Genomic DNA, 21,325 nt, shown 5'->3' on the forward strand with positions numbered 1-21,325 from the left:
GCTAATGCTTAAGGTATTATCTTATGCATTACTGATTATTATTTGTTATCAATACAAAGAATAGTAAAATTACTAGATGTCTGATACTCTGATGTACAAGAGAATTGTACTGAACATTAATATCAAGAGTGATCACTCATCACTCATCATCATTCTTGAGTCCCCAAATCTATATTGCTTGGCGATTTCTTTAGTTTAATTAATTCAAATGTTTTAATTTGATCCCTAACTACAACTGTGAAGACTAAATAGTTTTTAATTTTTATAAAAAAAAAAAATGGTGCAACGGGCAAGGATTATTCAAAATTATTTACTAGAAACAATATACAAGCTAGCTCAATTACGGATTAGAATAACACTAAAGTCATTGCCAAATCAACATGTTGTTTTAACTTTGAGACAGTTTGAGTTGCATTTTTTTTGGAACAATGAGCGTGTTGTTATAATTTAACATGTAGATAGGTACCTATCATATAATATAGCAACATATATTTCATTCTAAAGTCTAAAATACATACGAGTAGGTAGTGAGGTTGACAGACGTTGCCTGTAAGAAAAAAACAATTTATATGAATTATAAATTGGCATATAGTACAACTATGGACGTGGGTAGTTACAGTATTTATATGCCATTATATGTCAGAACTCAAAAGCCAGTAGATTGGTACCAGAAACAAAAAATAACTGTCAAAAGCGCCATTATATATTTATCAGGTAAATAATAATATTGCTGATGATGGATAAACGTCAGATTTGTTGTACGTACACTTGTAACCTACAACTGTTATTTGATATTATGATAAAGTAGGTATACCTACTAAATATAATTGGTATTAATTAATGTATAGACTATAGAATATAGAGCATTTTATATCGTCACAATATAAAAAAACAACATAAATAATGTGCGTTGGCGAAGAATGGGTACAATAAAATAGCTCAACGTCCGATTTTTTGGTTTTATTATGACGTTTTGTAGTGTTATATAACCTACCTGTCACATTTAAAAAAAATACCGAAGTTTTGTTTTGATAACGGCGGACTATACAAAATTAAAAAAACAAGTACCCAAAGTCCCAAACAATATTATATTATATAGGTACACGCATAAATAATTTCTAATCCATAACTTATAATATAATGTAATATCCTATAGAACATCATGGTACCTACCTACCTACTATAATGAGACTTACACGACAGCGATGAAGATTTGGGCTATATTTGACGCTCGTCAATAGAATGTTTTTGTTTACAAGTTTAAAATAAAATGTGTGGTAAATTCTACAATATTAGGTGTAACAGGTGTAATACATGAATACCTAGTGTTATTCAAAACCTATCACTAGTCGCTATCACTTATCGAGGCTCGTCGCTCGTAAGTTCATGCATTTGCAAATCAATCTTGCAAGTCGTATTTAATGCTAGCTGACATAAAAATCCACTTTAAGGTAGGTAAATCATGGTTAAGTATATTGTGAAGTTTTACTTTGCATATTTATAGATTTTTGGCTATTTTGCATATTTATGCGTCAATCTATTTTATTGGGCATATATTTTAGCATATTTATGGCCAAAATTTTATGTAAAATGCAATAACTTATATTTTTGCACTGTATAAAGTTAAAATATATGGGAATTGTATTAAAATGTTCAGATTTAAATTGAACGACTGACTGGATATTTATCTTATTAGATTATTATTGAAATTTATTTTTCGTGATTAATTTTAAACAAATTAAAATATAACTTTTAAAAATATTAGTTAATGCATATTTCTTGTAATTCCAAAAAATACATATGATTTCTTTTTTTTTTCTGCATATTTCTGAACTTTTCAAGGCATATTTCAATAAATATTTTGCCAGTTTTTAATTCACGAGTGCATGTTTGTTTAGGCATTTTCTAGGTCATGAAATTGTTAGACCCCGGTTCTTATAATAAGAGCGCTGGTCTCACTAAACGCGTGTAAACCTATAAAATATATTAGACTTATAGGATAGGTATTAATAATATATCATCAAACAACCTATATTTTTTTCGTTTTGAACCGGCGCAGCGACAAAGGAGGCAGTGTTTAACCATATCAGTTCACTCGTATCATGCATGTTCACTACTCCACTAGTCTGCCAAAAGGGATTATGCATATCATTCAAACTTCAATACCACAATAGTGATAACTTGTTCGAGTTGAAATATGTCCATGGTCAGCAGGTAGTGTGTTACCTATACCACTAACTAACGTACCTAGGTAGGTAATTGTTTATTCAGATTAATGAGTATAATTGTTACCTATAATCTTAGTTCGTGGTTCAAAGTTTACTTCTCCAATTAGATAGGTAGGTAGGTAACCTATCTTCTATGTTCATCAAAATTCAAATTATCTACCTGGCGTCTTAGAAGGGACTAACTGAGATTATAAATCGGTCTCGGAAAATTGGCATTAAAACTGGCTAACTAAATACATTACATTTCAATAAATTGTTTTTTCACGATAGTTGAGTTTCAATCAGGGATTAAATTTAAAATAAATAAATAATTTTTACGTTTTTGGATATTTAAATGTTATACAATTTTAATGTTTATCGTTTTTATATTTTTAAACATCATTTTAATTTTTTGTTTTCTGTTTAACGTTTAACATTTAATTTTTTTTCTTTTTATAAATTATATTGTTATTTTTGGTATGTATAGAATTATAGATAGGTAATTACCACACTTTGACGTAAAAACTATCAAACTGGCGGAATTTATTATCCAGAATAGGTTATTTTCAATCATCCTAGGATTTTTAGTAAGTAGCTATAACTGGCAAGTTAGTGTTAGTCTAGGTGTCAAATATTGTTTAAATATTATGGCATGAATGAAAGATGAAATAATAGATTTTATTAAAAAAATATTTATAACAATTATACAACTTGAAACGGCATAATAAAGTTAATGTTATATAAGTATTTAGTAGGGTAGGTACACCAAACAGTTTTTCAGCTTTGTATCTTATTGCAATTTGAATTACAGAAATAAACTAATATATTTTATTAAATTCAATAGGTATTTTTAAATCAAACAGGGATAAAGTATTTAAAAATATAACTTACTGTTAACATATGTTTGCGAACTTTGGATTGTTCATAGTTATAACTTATAAGATTCATACTTATATATAGACTACAAGATTCAAAAACAATAGTTATAATGTTAAGTTCAACGTAAAAATAAAGCACAAACGTTATTATAAACCACCAATTGGGAACCACTTATATTATAAACTGTGGCTAATACTTAATATTAGGTAATAACGTATTACTAAATATCGGTTCCTATATTAAATTAGCCACAATTTTTCACAGAAACTTTTTGCCCAGTAGGCGATTTCCAGACCCATGGTACCTATATATTTAATGACCTAACCTATCCATACAATAAACAGAATAGATGCACAATGCTCATAGCCAAATCTGACCTATAAACTAGTTCGTTGGTCTGTACTAAATCTCAGTGATGGTTTTGCGAGAGGAGGGGGGACCCAGAGGGGTTTGAACCCCACAGGTTCTGAATAAATTAATATTTTTTTGTTGAATGGATTGAGTAAGACATAGATAAACAGAATATACATGTACATACGTAAGTAAAAAGTCTATATTTTTCGTTAACTTTTTAGTGCAAGTTAATTAAAATTATTTTTATAAAAGACGAATGGGTAAATATAATATAATAATATTCTCGATGATATCATATTGGAACCCTTCCCCCCTGCCACCAGAAACAATTCCAAAAACCTGCACCACTGTTAATTATTGCACCGACCTACGACCTAGGTCCTAGGTATTTGGTACCTATAGGAGTACAATCGATGTTTGTTGTTGTCAGCAGCATCTCACTGAATACATTATATAGGTATAATTTTTTTAATACGGCGAATGCTGAACGAACGAACGAACGAACGGCGTCATGTACCATTGTTCAAAGGTCCTGCTGAAAGTGTGGCAATGCTTGTTCATCGCACCGGTGACACTGCGGCGGAAACCAGCCGTCGACAGCAGCGTGCAGCCTCAGCCGTACTACACGTTCAGCGTCTGGTGGTACGCGTTCAACTTAGCCGTGTTGGTCGCGTGCGTGACCGGCGGGGCATGGGCCGTAATGGAGGACACGCGAGCGTCCGCGACGGGCCGGTCTTTGCGCATACAGAACACGTCCTCGGCCATCGTCACCGCGCTCCAGGTGACGCTCCAGTGCTTGGTGTGCGGGCTGGCGATCACGTGCTCCGCGGGCCGGCACGCCATGCTGCAGGACATCGAGCGACACCTGAACCACGCGGACGCCGTGCTCCGGGTGTCCACCGGCCAGCCGGCGGCGAGGTACACGCTGGCGCTGGTCACGTTCCACGCGGCTCTGTTCGCCGTCGACGGTTACTTGTGGAACACGCTCAGCCCGGCCACCTGGATGTACGGTGTGTGCTACGTGTACATGTTCATCGACCTGGCCACCATGCTCATGTACGCGCAGATCGCTTGGAACATCGGGCGCCGGTTCGAGGACATCAACGCGGCGATCGAATGCAAGCTCGCGGGCTTCCAGGCGGGCGCGGCGGCGGCGTTCGACCACAGCCACCGTGGCCGCGGCTGTCGACCCCCGCAACGGGTGTGGACGTTCGCCGGTCACACAACGGTCGTCGTGTCCAACAATCCGGTGGCCATGGCCGACCGTCAATACGGTACAAGTATAATATAATAACAAAAATAGTATTTATAATGATTATTTGGTAGGTAGGTACCTAGTACGTACTACGTACCTATATTGTAGAACCTAACTATGCCTAAAGTGAGTATAATATTATAGCCATTAGGTACAAAAATAAATTATAGTAGGTACCTAAATTTTTTTTTTTTCATATGGCCGTATAGTACCTACCTAATTGCCAACATGTACAGCTTTAATAATATTATAATATAGATAAGTCATAACTCATAAGTATACTTGGGGTAGGTATCTGTGTTTTGTTTAATTTAATATAAAATAAATGAAATACAAGTTTTTCAAGAATTGTTGATTTATTTTTATTATGTTTAAATTGGTACCTACTGAAATGAGGGTTTAATACAACTCCCCCCTGGTATTTACATTCCACCAAATACCAATAAACCTGCACGTGGAGCACGCTTGCACCTTCTGTACTAACTACCAAAGGTCTATAGATATTTTGGAAAGAAATTATACTTTAGTAAAGATATAGGTCAAGTTTAAGTCCATTTAACAAAAAAAGTTAGCCTTTCAAAGTACATAGTGATCATAGACGCAAATATCGTTTGAGATTTGAAGGGGGGTGGTGGCTGAAACCCAACCATAATAATATTGAAGAAACTAAATAGGTACAATTTAGGAAATGTTTGGGAGGGGAGCTATTGCATTTTTTTTTGGGGTGGGCTTTGACCCTAAAGCCTCCCTCCCTATTTGCGCCTATGATAGTGACACATACATAGGTAAATCTACTCATTCTTTAGTCTAACACCTCACTTCACTCCTATACTTTAATGTAGCTTATGTTGGTATTAAATAATATTAATGACTAATAACGAGCAACAATGTTCTTTTATTTTTATTGCTTAACACTTGGCTATAGTACGTCTCATTGTCTCAAAGTAGAATAAACCGTTCGGTGACGTGTTTCTGACCAGCGGCGTGCATCTCCCTTGTATCGGCATAGGTATTAGTGACCAGTGGAAGAGGAAAAATGTGCGCAGAATCGTTGTATTCTACTTTGAGACGGAGTGTATATAAGTTTCTGAACTCGGCCTCTTGTGCGTTATCAACACGACAACACCTGACACGGTCACACAGATACCCAAGTATGATGTTTTATTTTTCGACATCGAAATTTTTTTTAGACGAGGCATAAAACAGACTTAGCCACAATATATTTGAACAAAAAATAATATATAAGATAATATTATCTATTTGTCTACCATAGACAATTAGAAACATATTTTAATACCTATTAATTATTATAATGTACAACTTGAAATTTACTCGTGTACAAAAGTATCTCAGACGTTGTATACTTGTATGATAATACAAATGTATATAGGAACTCGTTACCTAGGTACTATTATAATGTTCTACTTCAACGTATTCGTCGAGTAACATCTGCCTTGCCCTCATAGGGTTTATAGAATTTAGATAGCACTAAGATTTTTAAAAGATTCCGAGTGGTCACCCATCCGGGAGCTAGCAACACCGGCCGATACGTACACTCGGAGCATTTCCGCAGTTGAGTGTACGGACCGCGCCACACCGCGCTACAATGAACTTTTTAGTACCTATATAGGTAGTATGTCTTAATTATGAATTATGATAACCACACGAATATTGACAGTAATATTATTATATTTATACCTAATGTAATAATATGTATGTAATATTTTATATTTGTATATTATGTAAGCCAATTTATACATAATATACATATCACATATGGCTTCCTCAATATATCGTCGGATTATATACTGCGGGTTATAGAAAGCGTGAAAGTTTATTTTAATATTTTCATAGGTTATCAACCTCTGCAGTGCATGACACGTGATTGACGCTTTTAATTTAACTGATAGGTTTTAGTGTTACCACCAATGATTCGTGTTGAAAATACATATATCGGTAGTTCAACGTATAGGCAGAGTCTTGTAGACGTAACACTGTAACAGTATACGAGTGGGTATATCGTACATATTATATTATACATCTATATAATATATATATATATATCCGTGCCTTGCATTTTAAAATAAATTGCAGTCGCTGGAAATCCGGAACTATAACAGTGCATTGAAAAAGCTGGGAAGGTTAATAGAGATAAACTACGTTTTCTTTATTAAAAAACCCGTATATTGTATTATAAAGTCGATATTTTGTGATGAATAATCTTAATAATATTGAATATCCAATCAGTTTGCGTAAACATTAAAACTGAGAAGTAGTGAAGACAAAGTGATTGGATGATTGTATACTAGTATAAAAATAAAAACTGAGGATACACTAGGCATAATATAAAGTATAGGTAAAGTGATTGGGTGGTAGGAATGTAGGAAGCATAGGGGGGAAAATGTGTGGCTAACTAAAATAAATTGTATACGTCATGCTATTATAGTGTGATGTATAATATTCGACGTTGGTGCTTAGTTGAGTGATCGTTATAGTAGGTATAGCCGTACAGGGCACTATAGGCTATTAGGCTATATAATAATTAATAGTTAATATTTATTAGTTATTAGGTAGGTATACATAAACACATATTGCATAAAATAATAGACAAAAAAAAAAACGGACAGTTTAATTTCGACTTTTAAATAAAAAATAAACATATTGAGTAAAATAATGATAAACATTTTATATTATATTATACTTAATCAATTTCCAAATATTTTTATTTGTTTGGTGTCTCAGACTCCACGGACAATCTCGTTATTAGTTTGATGATATCAATGGTATTTAATAATAAATGGTATCTATTATATAATTATGTCGATCCAGGTTGAGGTATAAAAGAGTTAAAAATAGGTACAAAAAACTAAATTTGTTGTAGGTACCTAATAAATGGCGTAAATTGTAAAATCAATCCTATACCTACTATAAAATACTTTATAATATTCGACAAGAATTTGTTATATTTTAAGTATTTTTAATCGTATAACTAGATTAGACGAGTGAACATTACCACAATATATATTAAATATTTTATTTGTTGTTATTTATAGATATGAAAAATATTTCAATCGCCAAATTACAAGATCTTCACTGGAGTCTTTGTAATAGTATAAAAATAGTCAATGATAAATTTGGCTGGCAATTATTTCTGCAGCTGTTTTGCAATTGCGTGCAACTAATTGTGACCCCGTATTTTATAATCATAAATTTATTTTATCCGGTGATTTATGGTTCTACAGATATTAAATTCATTCTGATCCAAGTTCTCTGGGTGCTGACCCACTTGAGTCATTTATTATTAATCGTATTACCCACGTCGTACGCTACTACAAAAGTTAATAAGAAATACCTTCTAAATTGATTGTAAATTATAATGTGTTATGTATTACATATAGGGTGAAAAAACAGCTGTGATCATATGTAAATATCTAACTATTGATATAGAACCAGGTGATATGAAACAGGTAATCTATTAAAAAAAATATTAATAATACAAATTATAATTAATTGTGCTAATATTATAGTTGTAAAAAGTATTAATGGTAGGCATTCTGTGTTAAAAGCTGAATATATGAGTTCACTTCTCTTTTGTTATATTGCAATTTATTTAATCCTATATAATAATATTATAAATGTGTGATTAATAATTTCGATAGCACCTATATACACTAGTCCGGATTAAGATAATTCTGAGCCCTGGCCCAAACAATTTTAGTGGCCCATAAACATAATAAAAATATTAGTAGGTACCTATAGCCTAAACCCACAAACAAATATAATACACTTCAGAGATAAAAAAAAATTATACTTAAATAATTTTTAAATAAAATCCCTGTAGTGTTCGTCCATCCGTTAGTTACCAGTACATAATATAGTTACGATTGTTGATAATTATAGGTACCTATTTACTTATTATCTGTATTTACTGTACAATGTACATATATATAACTAGAATGTATTGTATTAAAATACGTTTAGAAAACGGGAATTTAGCATGCACTCACTCTTCTTTCCTATATTGTTTGATATTATTATATTATAGAAAACGTACTTTAGCGCCAGGGGCCCACTATTGTTCGATATCTGTAGTGGGACCACATACATGCCCCCCTCCTGGCCACACTATAATCTGGGCCTGGTAGTGCCTCATACAATTATTACAATAATTTTAACGTAATTTGTTTTAAATATTACGATAAATTTACAAAATTGTAAATCTATATACAGGTATGCAACAATAAATAATAATTTTCAAATATTAATATAATTATTATCAGTTGGATAAACGTGTAGTTATTAGCCATAAGTATAATTATTATTATTTTTTTTTTTGGGGTGTTTGCGGCCTCTAGGACCATCATGTATCCCATCATACATTCATACATCCAGCTTTCCATCCCTCTCGGTCTCCTGCTCATGCCTTCCAATCACTTCCTCCTCCAAGTTCTTCCACGTCATTCTTCACTAAATCTTGCCATCTCTTATAATTATAGATATAATTTATTATATATAGACTTATTTTCTATTTTTCAGTTGGAGATATTCGTTCTTCAATTGCAAAAGTATGCAATCGATTTTTCAGCTTGCGGAATTGTAAATTTACATCGATCCACCATTACAACGGTACAATTACCCATACATTTTCATGCCGTATTTAGGTTTATATAGTAAAGAACTGTTTGTAGGTTTATAATTGTCGAATTTGTTTTCTGAAATAATTGAATTTTTATGGTCATTCAATTTTTAGATTTTGATCCCTCTCCAAAAAATTTTAGTCGAAGATGTCACTGATTTTATATAGTGGGATATTTTTTTTCATAGTAAACCAAATAATTTTACTAAGGCATTATATTATAATCTTATTTTTAACTATATTATATCTATATGGACGATACTCAATTTTATTAATACAAATAATTTTAACTCTTAAAGGATATTGTTGAGTATCTTTTCGATATTTATCAAATTATTTTAACAGTTATATTGTGTATATTATGTAAATGTAAAAATATGTCCTCGTTACTAGCACTTTTTATTCTATATCGTACCATATGTATTATTACTAAGACCAGTGGGGCACACTGTGAGAGGAAGGGTTGGGTGGTTAAACCCCGCCCCTTATTATTTTTTACCTTGTATATATAGATTTATAAAAATTAATAAAATTAAAATAATATTTTGGTTTTTATATAAGTTTTTTAATGTAATCCCTCCCATTGAATATCGAAAATATCTGTGTACGCAACTAACGAAGACTATATTTTAATGTAATAATACAAATTTCAGATTATCGGAACCGCGCTTACGTATTTGGTGATCTTGATTCAATTCCAAAACTCCGACTAGAAAAATCAATAGCATTATAGGTAATATAATATTATACGACGACACGAATACTCGATGTTAATTGTCAATTCACCACGATCGGATTTACGCATAAGCATATTATAACCATTATAATATATAGGCTATATAACCTATATAACTGTATATTGTATAAGTGTAGTGTATACCTAAGTGTAAAATATAAAATAGCGTAGGTATAAATTGTGTTTGCCGTATAGATTACATAGTGTCGCGTTCATACACCATATCATAATATTATATATCTATAAAAACAATTCATACTAATGTACTAATATGTATAGTAACGTTACACTATTATCGTGTCACTCGTATACTTATAATAAATTATTATGTTTCCCGTTTATGTTTCACGCATATTTTATTGTAGCCGGTAGACAATAATATATAAATCATCGTAATACGAGCCAGTAGTAGGTATGTCTGACAGTACCTATTATACATTATAGGTAGCCTAGTTTAGAAATCGTGTAATACACCTTTTTTATAGAAATACAATAATAACGATGCCAAATTCATAATACCTAACTTTATATAGCTTACATTGACTAATAAACTACCAATGAGTAACTTGCGTTTATCAATATTAAGTAAAATACGTAAAGTTGCTACTTTTTTTTTCTTTGTCGTCCACCGAGTTTCTCAATCTATTTCGGTCTATTATGCTTTATCCGTATCCATTGACATATTTTTGAGACATCTTTCCTCACCCTATCCAACTACCGTTGGTGAGATCTTTCGCTTGGTCAGTTTTTAGTTGAGTTTCTGGTTAGGACCATTTCGTATATAAGACTTCCACCAAGTTCCTACCTAATACCTATATATATATAATATATCGTTAAAATATTAATTACTCAAATCTAATAAAACGTTAGATGTTCCACGCTTCCAAAGCGTTGACCGCCCTGTGGCGGTTGACCGGGTTAGGGACGTTCTCGATGACCGGCTGTCCACCGCCGCCGTCGTCCCGTCTATCGGTCGTGTACGCAGTGACCGTTTATTCGGCGTACGCGTACCTGTGCTCGGTACTGACGTCCGAACGGCTGACCGCGTACAGGCAACACGAGAGCGGCACGTTTCAGATCCACGTGATCCGGGACACGAACATGGGTCTGCTGTTCGTCGCGTCCACGGCGGTTTACTGGAGCGCGGCCGCGTACCGCCGGCAACACGTCCGCGTGTACACCGAACACGCGGCCGTGGTGCACCAGCTGTTCGGCTCCGCGGTTCCGGCCGGCCGCCGTGCCGTGGACGCGTGCTATTGGGTGCTGTACGCGCTGCTGGCCGCCGCCCTGTCGCTGGACGTGCGCCGGTACACGGGCCCTAGGCCCTGGACGTTCGGGGCCGTTTACGTTTGGGGCCATTACGCGCTGCTCACCGGCAACATGCAGTTCGCCATCACCGTTTTCGGACTGTGGCAGTGTTACCGCGAGCTCAACTGTCGGATGCGGGCCGGAAGCGCGGGCCGTCGCCGCGATTTCGGCTTGCACGAGTATGGGACCGCTGATACCACCAAAATGCCGTCCTCGGACGTCCCGCCGCAGAACATGATGTTCATCAGCGGTAAGAACCCGACCGCATGACATCAAAATATATGATCCGTGATGTATTGCTAAAAAAATTCTTGGCCTTTTCGCCCTTTTCGCACGTAGCTATAGATGAAAATAGTATAGTAAAGTCCCAAACGGCTAAACCTTATAATAAAGTGTAAAAACAACGTTTAATCGCTTTGCTCGAAATGTATATTATCTTTTAAATATTAATAACCACAGAAAATCTAAAGTGATGTATACAATTTGAAAAAAAACATACATATTGTCAAGTCTATATGATAAATAAATAAATTATTCACAGAAATCATTGTTGTGAATATTAACCAATGCAAACATTTTTTTATGTGTTTTATTGGATGTACTCTCAGTATTGGAAAAAGTAAACTTGCTTGCAATGCTGAAATATTGGTCAGATGTGCATTGGTCAATCACACAAATTGTATCCAGGGTCAACAACTTATTTAAATTCCGATTATTCGTTTTCTTCGTTTGTGGATTACTACATTTGATGTTAACACCATATATGTTATCATTGACTATACTCAACGAGGATATTGATATATTACGTTACATATTAGAATGCACTTTATGGTTCATTATTCATATTCTCCGAGTGGTTTTGATGATCTACCCGTGTGCTTTACTAGGAGAAGAGGTAAATACATTAATATTCAAATATTTCTCATTTTATCGTTAATAATTTTATTATTTCTGACAAGAGCCAATATAGCAAGCAATAATATTTTTTTTATGTGAAGGCTGCTAAAACACAAATATTGCTTGGAAGCTATCTCAATACTAAAATCGATTTATTTGATATAAAAAAGGTAAGAATTATGTAAAAATTGTGTAGATTACATTATTATATTATTTTATATTATAGCTTGATAATATTTAAGAAGATTGAAGGAAATAATAATATGATCTACACGTACATAGCTGTAATAAATTCTATTAAAAATAATCATTTTAGATTCTGAGTGGAACGATGAATGTATTGATTTTACAATGATATTGTTTTTTTATTTTTTATTTTTTATTTTTGTGTCTGTGTACACTATAAGTAGTCGAAATAATGCTTCGATTTTCAACTTCAGTATCTTGTTCGATTGGAAAGTGAATATCATTGGTGCATTGGAGAGGTCAAATTTTAAAATTCCCAATAGTTTTTTAAAAGCGACGGGGAAAACAATACTACTATATTGTATCTTACTGTTGTATAGAAACTTACTAGGTATTTCTAATTATTACTTTCATCATAATATGAATTTATAAATCTATAAATCTATGTTTTTTAAATTTAAATTGATTTTATAAATTTTAAGAAATTTTAAGAATGAACAATTTGTTTTTAAATAATTAACAATAGTCTTATTAGTAAAATATTTTACGGATAAACTAGGTCTGATGATTGCTCTAGGATAAAAAAAATAATAGTTATACATTAATAAATTGAGCATGAAAAAGGACGTTGCTTGCTGGTTAATAAATAGAATATAGTTATTATAGATTAAGGATAGATAAGTATATTTAGAGGTTTGGTCTTTGACCTAGTGAGCGATTATATCACTGTGTTTTTTGTTTATTTGTACATAGTTCAGACTACAGAATTTAACATTGGTACAATACATATTTACTACCTATGTGGTATTTAAAACTTGCTATTTTGAAGGTTAATATAATAATATGTCAAACAATATAAAAATAACTGTCGTGTAGAAATATACTTAATACAATTTTTAACGACCTATTCACAAATTACTATAAAAAAATCAATAAATATACCTACTACCTATAATAGTTATAAAGTAAAAGATTATTTTAGATATAATATGTATTTATATGTATACCTATTTTGTATACTTATGTCATATTATGACATAAACCTAATTTAGATTAGGTAATAACTTATCTATAGTAAAATAAACATAATATTATTAGGTACGAAAATTATGTGCGGGTACATATATTTTATTGAAATTAAAATATTATTTATACGTAATACGTTTAATTATTACTATGTTACAAGTTTGTACAAAGAGTTTAGGTAATTTTAAATATTTTTATATTTTAATAGGGAGGTATAGAATTTAATATACTTTTTTGCAGATAGAAACTTACGCTCAACAGTTAGCCGCCAACACACCAGAATTCAGTATTTACAGTATGTTTATTATAGATAAACAATTAGTTATTACAGTGAGTATCTATATTATATATATATTATAATATATTTCTAACTTAATCGTCAAATGTACATGCGTTAATTTACTTCTATAGAACCAAAATGTGTTTATAACGTTCATATAGCCATGTTGGTAATCTACACACATCTCAGTACCTCACAACTCATAAGAAGCCCCAAAAAAATCTCTAAAATGTGGGGCCCGGCCACCCGGGTCCTATTGGATCTCTGGGATCCATAATAAATATGTGTCTGAATATATTGTACCTATAATAATTATATCGTTTATGAAGTAAAAATGAATTCTTCTTAACCATCTAATTTCAAATAAACATGTACCTATTTAAATATTTAGCTTGGTATACGAAAACAATTCATAAATGTCAAAAACATTAGTCACGTTAAAATTCCAAAATACTAAATAGTAAATAGTCAATGCGGTTGTGTTCGTTAGTGATCAAAGTATCAAACAAGTCACAAGATAAGGAAGTATAGATTACAACCACCGTGGACTTACATTGTTCTCTACAAATATCAACTGAGTTAACAATATTTTATTTCAATTTATATTATATAATTAATAGGGCATGTACCCGTGTGCCCGTGTATGTATGTTGAGGATGGGTGTATATTTCTGTATGATTATTGTACATTGAAAATGAGCTACGATTAAATGCACGCTGGCTGCTAGTGGCGCACACGGCATTTTTTCGGAAGGGGAGGGTCGAGATAAAAATATTATTATATTATATATATATTTGTAAAAATCGTAAATATTATCCAAGGCCTCGGAGAAAATTTCAGGGGTGTTACATCCCCTTTCCACCCCTTCCTCCATCGCACTGTGGCTTCACTGCTGGCTGCTACCATATAATATTATTAGTGAGCATATTATTATCTACATCGTAGATAAATACTTTCGCCAACAAAAAATAAATATAATATCCCGGGACGCAATTTACGTAGTATTATTTATATTCGATATATAGGTAATACATATTTTATTGTGATCTTTTTTTGGGGGTCTAATTTAGTATTTACCGACTCCAGTTGAAGATTTATTGATTCCACCGGCTTCTGTTTACATATTTGTTCCACCGGATTTGTTCCCATTGATTCCACAGTCTTACATTTTTTAAATATACAACAAAACTTAAAAATTATAATGATACAAAATAGTAAAAATTAATATTTTTTTTAGAAAATGTAATTCATTGAATACTGGTCACGAGGGTAAATGTAAGTTCCTACAAGAGTCCTAGCTCTACTTTTATATGTTAAAATATAGTCAAACCATTCAAAGATCAGTTAAATGAACTAATGTATTGAAAAAAATATAATAGATTTCATAAATAAATAACTGTAGAAAACAAAAATATTTTATATTTTATATGGTTTATTTAATGTAATCGTATTTATTTTGTTTTTCTGTTGGTATGATCAAACATTTTGTCATTTATAAAATTTTCCATTTCTGTGTATTTTTTTATTGAATTTTTTTTTCGTATTACTATTTGTGAATTTGTGATTTGTATTTATTTTAAATAGCTTTTTTTTAGAAATCAGTATTTTTATTAAAATATTAAATATTAATATACAGGTTGATTTTTTTATCATGAATGATAATTTACTCATTAATATTTCAAAAATCATTAACGTTTTTTGAATATATTTTCTTACGTATAGTTAAATTTACCTATAAGTAATAAAATAATAAAAATGTACTCTAAAAATTTAATTTTTACTATTTCTAATAGTTATAATATTTTAAGTTTTTATTTTATTTATTTTTTTGTATGAACATCTATATCAGGTGGAAACAATAGCTATGGCTATAGTGGAATCGATGTGTAGATATTATGAACTGCAGCAGCCTATACTTAATCGGCGGAATCAATATACGCCCGTGTGTGTTGTCTCAGTCGTCAACATACCAATTTTGAGTTTTTCCGAACCAATTTTGGGTTGTTGACTTTAATATTTAGAATGAATTGACCTTTTTTTCCCGTGTGTATCGAAGACCGGAGGAGGAACTGCTGTTAGCATTATTTCCCCTCTTTAGGGGGAAAATTCATGTAAGTGAGACGTCCTCACTCCTCTTAACATGACTTTGAATGAACAATTAATACACTATAACATATAAAATAGATTAAAAAACACGTATAATGGAATATGGACACACATCATCCCCGTGGAATTTTTTCGTTTTTATATTTGTTTTATTTTAATAGGTAGGTATCTACTGGAAATTGATATTTTATAATAACATATTATAAAATGTTATATGCAAACATTAATAAAGCGATGTAAAACATAAATGTATTAGTATTATCAACCTATCTTAGTTGGTGGTTTTTTTTTTTAATAATTTAGAATAGGATATTGTAGTTAAATTTATTCATTAAATGTTAAATGTATACATTACAGTTTAAGCTATATTTAATTGGCTAAAAACTATTAAGATATTAATAAGATTATCAATATATAACACTCATGTATTCATTGTTAGTTAACAGGAGCAGTTACAACATATTTGGTGATAATTCTACAACTACAAGGTCAATCATGATGGGATCTTTAGAATTTAAATAAAAATATGTACCTACCTACCATTTTATTTATGACGTACCATGTACCTATTATGCATATTGTACTTGTGATGTACTCATCGTATTAGTTATTAGTTATTGATTATTACTTATTAGTAAATTCTAAATGTAATAAGTTATTACATTTAGAATTTGAATATTGAATTATTTGGCAAAATTTTAAAAGCACGAAAAATATTAGTTATCTAATAAAATACCTACTTCTTTTATAATATGATATAATAAATGCTTCTTAATTATTATTTATCTATATAGCTACAGCGGCATAGTTCTCAATGTTTTATTGGACATGGATCAGTTGCACCTAAAACAAAATTTGTATTTTAGGGTCAGTATACCAATTGCGCTGCTTATATTTTAGGTATGTTTATGTAATATGTATATTAGGTGTATTATAAATATACTAACTGTTAATGACGTTCATTGTACCTATAAAAAATGCAAAAATTGACGATCAAATCGTTTTTATTAAATCTGGGAAAAAGCTATTTGTTTCTATAATATAAATAATTTTTAATTATACACTAAAAATATACTGCAATATAAAACAATATTATTATAATAGTGATTTGTTTAATTATAATTTTATATTTGTGTATATTAGATTATATATGTATTATTAATGTCCATGTTCATTATATTCCAATAAAAATGGACACATACTAGTTGCGGACGAATTATTTAGGTCAGGAATTATAACATAACAATTGCGGACACGAGTTTCGTTGTCATAATACTAATTGCGTACAGAGCTTTTTTTTAATAAAAACCACGTTAGTTGTGGACACAAATATTTCCCTTCACCACTTTTTCAGGACTTAGGACAAGCTACCACAAAAATTGCTAGGTGGGGTTAGAAATATTTGTGTCTTACAAAAGAGCAATCGTTATTTTTAAAATGTTGTTGAATTATTTATTGTTTTAATTTTGTGGAAAAAATTGTTTATAAAATATTTATAGATTATCGTCATTATTTATCGTCATAGTTTTTATAGATCTTGTGGTAAAAATGTTTTTGAAACAGCCTGTATATCAAACAATAATTTCCCAACGTCCACGATCGCTATATCAAAAATAATAATAGGAAATTTCTTATCTTATATTTGTGTCCGCAATTCGTATGTTACCTTTTTAGATTTCGTCCGCAACTCACATGGTTTTTGTTACTTTGTCCGCAATTCGGAAACACCGATAAAAATATGCTATTGAATAAAATGAATATTACCCTGAAAATTACCGAGCGCAATTGGTATATGAAAAGGTCATTTTGAGCGCAATTAATAAATTCTCATTATATTGTCTTACGGCTTTCCCGAATATATTATACATAGGTACAACTGACGTACAGTCAACAATTAGGAAGTCATAATACAATTTCTAAAACTTAAATATTTTCAGAACCAGTCTGCAGTTAAGTATAGGTACGCTTGTTAGAAGACAACAGAAATATATAAGAGATTAGTGCAGAATATGAGATAACATGTTCTACGTATTAATTAGTTATTATGGTTGAAGAAAAATTAACTGTTCGGTGCAGGTGTAGCATATAAACTATAATCGATAGAAATATGAGAGTTGTGTAGGGTGTTTTTGGTGAAATTTTGAGTTGGGCATTAAACAGATTGCCGAGGATTTCTGAAATTTTAAGAAAATTTGTTTTTCTTATTAGCATTAACATTGTAGACTGTAGTTATACAATAGGAACATATCTAGGTGAATCAGTATTGAATATTGATGTATTTAATTAATATAGTAATGGTATTAGTATAGGCGGTATAGCCATATATACTATTTACAATATCCATGATATATGATATTTATGGAATGTATTATACATATTTATATTATTTAGTATCGCACTTAATTATAGGCTATAGCTATACGTATATTATATGTTATTATAAGTGTTATGGTCATTTAAAATTACCTACAAATAGCAAGCCCGGTTTAAGATATTTTGAGGCCCAGGGGCCAAAGTTTTAAATGAGGCCCCTGTACGAAAAAAAATATATTAATGTATACTATTTAATATTAGGTACCTGTTATAATAAATATAAAATATAGATATTAGGTATATTGTATATAGCAATAAATAATGAATAATGATACGTATCACTTTATTTATAAATTTTAATTTCCAAGTTTTTTTCCTATAACTAAATAATCATCGATTTTTTCAGGTGATTTACGCAGTGTTATATAGCATATTATAACGAAAAAAGTAATGGACAAATCAGAGGCCCCTAAATAAATTCTAACTATCGAGGCCATGGCCCACTGCCCCCCCTTAATCTAGGCTTGACAAATAGGTACATATAATATACCTTAATACTTAGTTTATATGACGATATCGGATATGCACTACTTCCAGATATTATACCATTATACGTGAATGGTGTACAGAAGATAAGTACATAATATTTATCTTATTAGATAAATCAGTACATATTATAATTTATAAGTATATAGGTATCTACTATCTATATATTAGACACTGTTTAAAATATGTATATTAATGTATATTAATTTTCCACGGCACACTCTGGTCTCTGACGCAATTGTGGCAATTAAATTACATGGTATATTATATAATTATTAATTTTATAAATTTAAGTATAATATACTACATATTATGTAGATTGTAGGTTTTATAAGTAAATCCTCCATAGTCCATATAATAATGTACCTAGTACCTAGCCACCTAGGTATACTTATATAGGCAGTAATATATTTTTATTTCTATATTCGTATAATAATATGGTGTTGCCACGTAGGTTCTATAGGTACCTACATACCTACCTAATCCTCAAAAGAATAACACGTATGCACTATTGTATGAGGAAAAAAATATATTATTGACTATAATTTAAGAACATTTTTTGTGGCATATAGAATATACCTACCTATTATTATTTATTAGAATACAATAATATAAGCATGTACCTTGATCGAAGTTTTAGACCAATAGATATTATTATATGCACAGTTGTACTAATAATTTATTCGTTACATGAACGTGTAATATCGTGTTGGCCGTGTGGATATATCGCAATATGCAGTGCATATAATAATTGTACCTATATCTATCGTGGTAGACGGTTCTTATGCATTTATTGTGCGTCACGTACATATGCGGTTATTGCAGCTCACGCGCATCGATTCAAGTGGTGTGTGCAACGAGCGCATTGCGATTTCGAAATCACCGAGACGGTTCATGTCATTCATATCGTTATGCACTCGGTCGCGTGCGTGGTATGTATGTGAGCCACAAGACCATATACTATACGGCACAATGGTTAATGGCAGTATAATGACAACACTTCAGATGGCGGGCTACGGCATAGAATAGAATATGAAACATTAAATGGCTACTTATAGTGTTTACCTATATGGCTATGTATGGCTATGTATGGCTGCCTATCTCTTTATCTTTGTCAGGGTCTGCCTATGAACATGAGCGGGTTTACATTGTTTCCTCGTTTATAATTTGTTATATTAACTTATAAAACAAGTAAACAGTTAAATTGTGTTGTTCAAAAATTATTATGGGTTTTTTATTTATGAAAATGAAATATTTCAATGTTTATTTAATAATGAAAAATATCAAACAAATAATAAGACCTATATAGAACCTACCTACAACATGAAAAAACAACAACAAAACAAAACAAAAAAATCGGGTAAGTGGATGTCGCTCTGCTGCTCAGTAGGTTACAAGTTTGTCACTGCATAATGAATGGGATTAAATTTTGAATTTTGAATTCAATTATATAATATCATTTATTGTATACGAAAAACGATTTTGATCGGAGACGGTTTGTCAGTGTGGAATGTGGATATTTTATATTACATATAATATTTTTATATTGTTATTACTTATTATTAATACGGTCTGTCAAGTGTCAATTATCGTGAACGTCAAGAATTACTAAGGTTGCGCATAAAAGTCAATTTTACTATAATATATATTTTTTATTCACAAAAATAAACCAACCACGGGGAGGTATATGTATTATATCGATAGGGGTGTACGACGAGTGCAGCACTCATCGTCACGACAAATTTTTCGTATTTTTATTAAACTCTATGTACGCGAACATTTTTGGAATAAAATTCAGATCATGTCATCCGGAAACGTATGGAATCATATATCTACAACAGTAATAATAATATCCGTGGCCCGTGCTGTGTATAGCGTGCATATCGAGAATAATTGTTTATGCAATATGCTAAGTAAATCGTAAATGTATATTATTACATTCATCATAACGTCATCATAACTTCTATTGTCTCCCCCGCCTATACTTAGTTTTATTCTTGATATAGTTATATTTATTTTTTTCTAATGTTTATTGTTAATAATTTCATAAATTATTAATTTTAATATTATAAATATTAAAAAAATTTATTAAGTGATGGGGGAATGCCCCCCCTCCCACTGATGAATTTCACACACAAGCAACACGCCTGAATAAAATAAAATCGAGGCGTCGTTGGCACGATCTTCGTATATGAATTCTGAGTTATGACTCAAGGGGCGCTGAGTTCGGCTAAAAAAGGCGGTTAAATTTCAACCCCCTCGTTTAATCAATAATCGTTCCATAACCACGATTCCCGCCAAAACGTTACATTTCTCTATCGACTGCCAGTAACATCAAAAACAACAAAAGTACGTGTTTTCCAAAAAAGCGTACAACACAGAGCGTTAAATTAGTATCGTATTTAGCGATCGTATTCATCGTAATTTTATTTCGTACAAATACATTTAATCAGCGGTCAGCGCCATGAATGTCTACCATATTATTATGTTTTCGGGACATTACCAAATTTAATAATACATAAGTATTACGTACGCGTTATTCGGCTGTCGTAATTATGTTTTGTAGTGTTATTGTTAGCACGAAATGGTATTTGTT

The 21,325-nt window shown here is 31.4% G+C and overlaps 2 protein-coding genes across 2 annotated transcripts; both read left to right on the top strand.

Moving 5' to 3' along the window:
• Positions 1 to 2,157: 2,157 nt before the first annotated feature.
• On the top strand, positions 2,158 to 10,044 carry LOC132945661 (gustatory receptor for sugar taste 43a-like). Its single transcript, XM_061015428.1, has 6 exons — positions 2,158 to 2,251; positions 3,898 to 4,714; positions 7,749 to 8,032; positions 8,094 to 8,162; positions 9,232 to 9,321; positions 9,985 to 10,044. The coding sequence occupies exons 2-6, from the start codon at positions 3,952 to 3,954 to the stop codon at positions 10,042 to 10,044; spliced, it is 1,266 nt and encodes a 421-aa protein (XP_060871411.1). The 5' UTR covers positions 2,158 to 2,251; positions 3,898 to 3,951.
• An 893-nt stretch (positions 10,045 to 10,937) lies between these two features.
• On the top strand, positions 10,938 to 16,572 carry LOC132945758 (gustatory receptor for sugar taste 43a-like). The gene is made up of 5 exons (XM_061015514.1): positions 10,938 to 11,625; positions 11,984 to 12,270; positions 12,374 to 12,442; positions 13,725 to 13,814; positions 16,310 to 16,572. The coding sequence occupies exons 1-5, from the start codon at positions 10,938 to 10,940 to the stop codon at positions 16,367 to 16,369; spliced, it is 1,194 nt and encodes a 397-aa protein (XP_060871497.1). The 3' UTR covers positions 16,370 to 16,572.
• Positions 16,573 to 21,325: the final 4,753 nt, after the last annotated feature.

Source organism: Metopolophium dirhodum, chromosome 5, assembly GCF_019925205.1.
Source record: "Metopolophium dirhodum isolate CAU chromosome 5, ASM1992520v1, whole genome shotgun sequence".
NCBI classification, from domain to species: Eukaryota; Metazoa; Arthropoda; class Insecta; order Hemiptera; family Aphididae; genus Metopolophium; species Metopolophium dirhodum.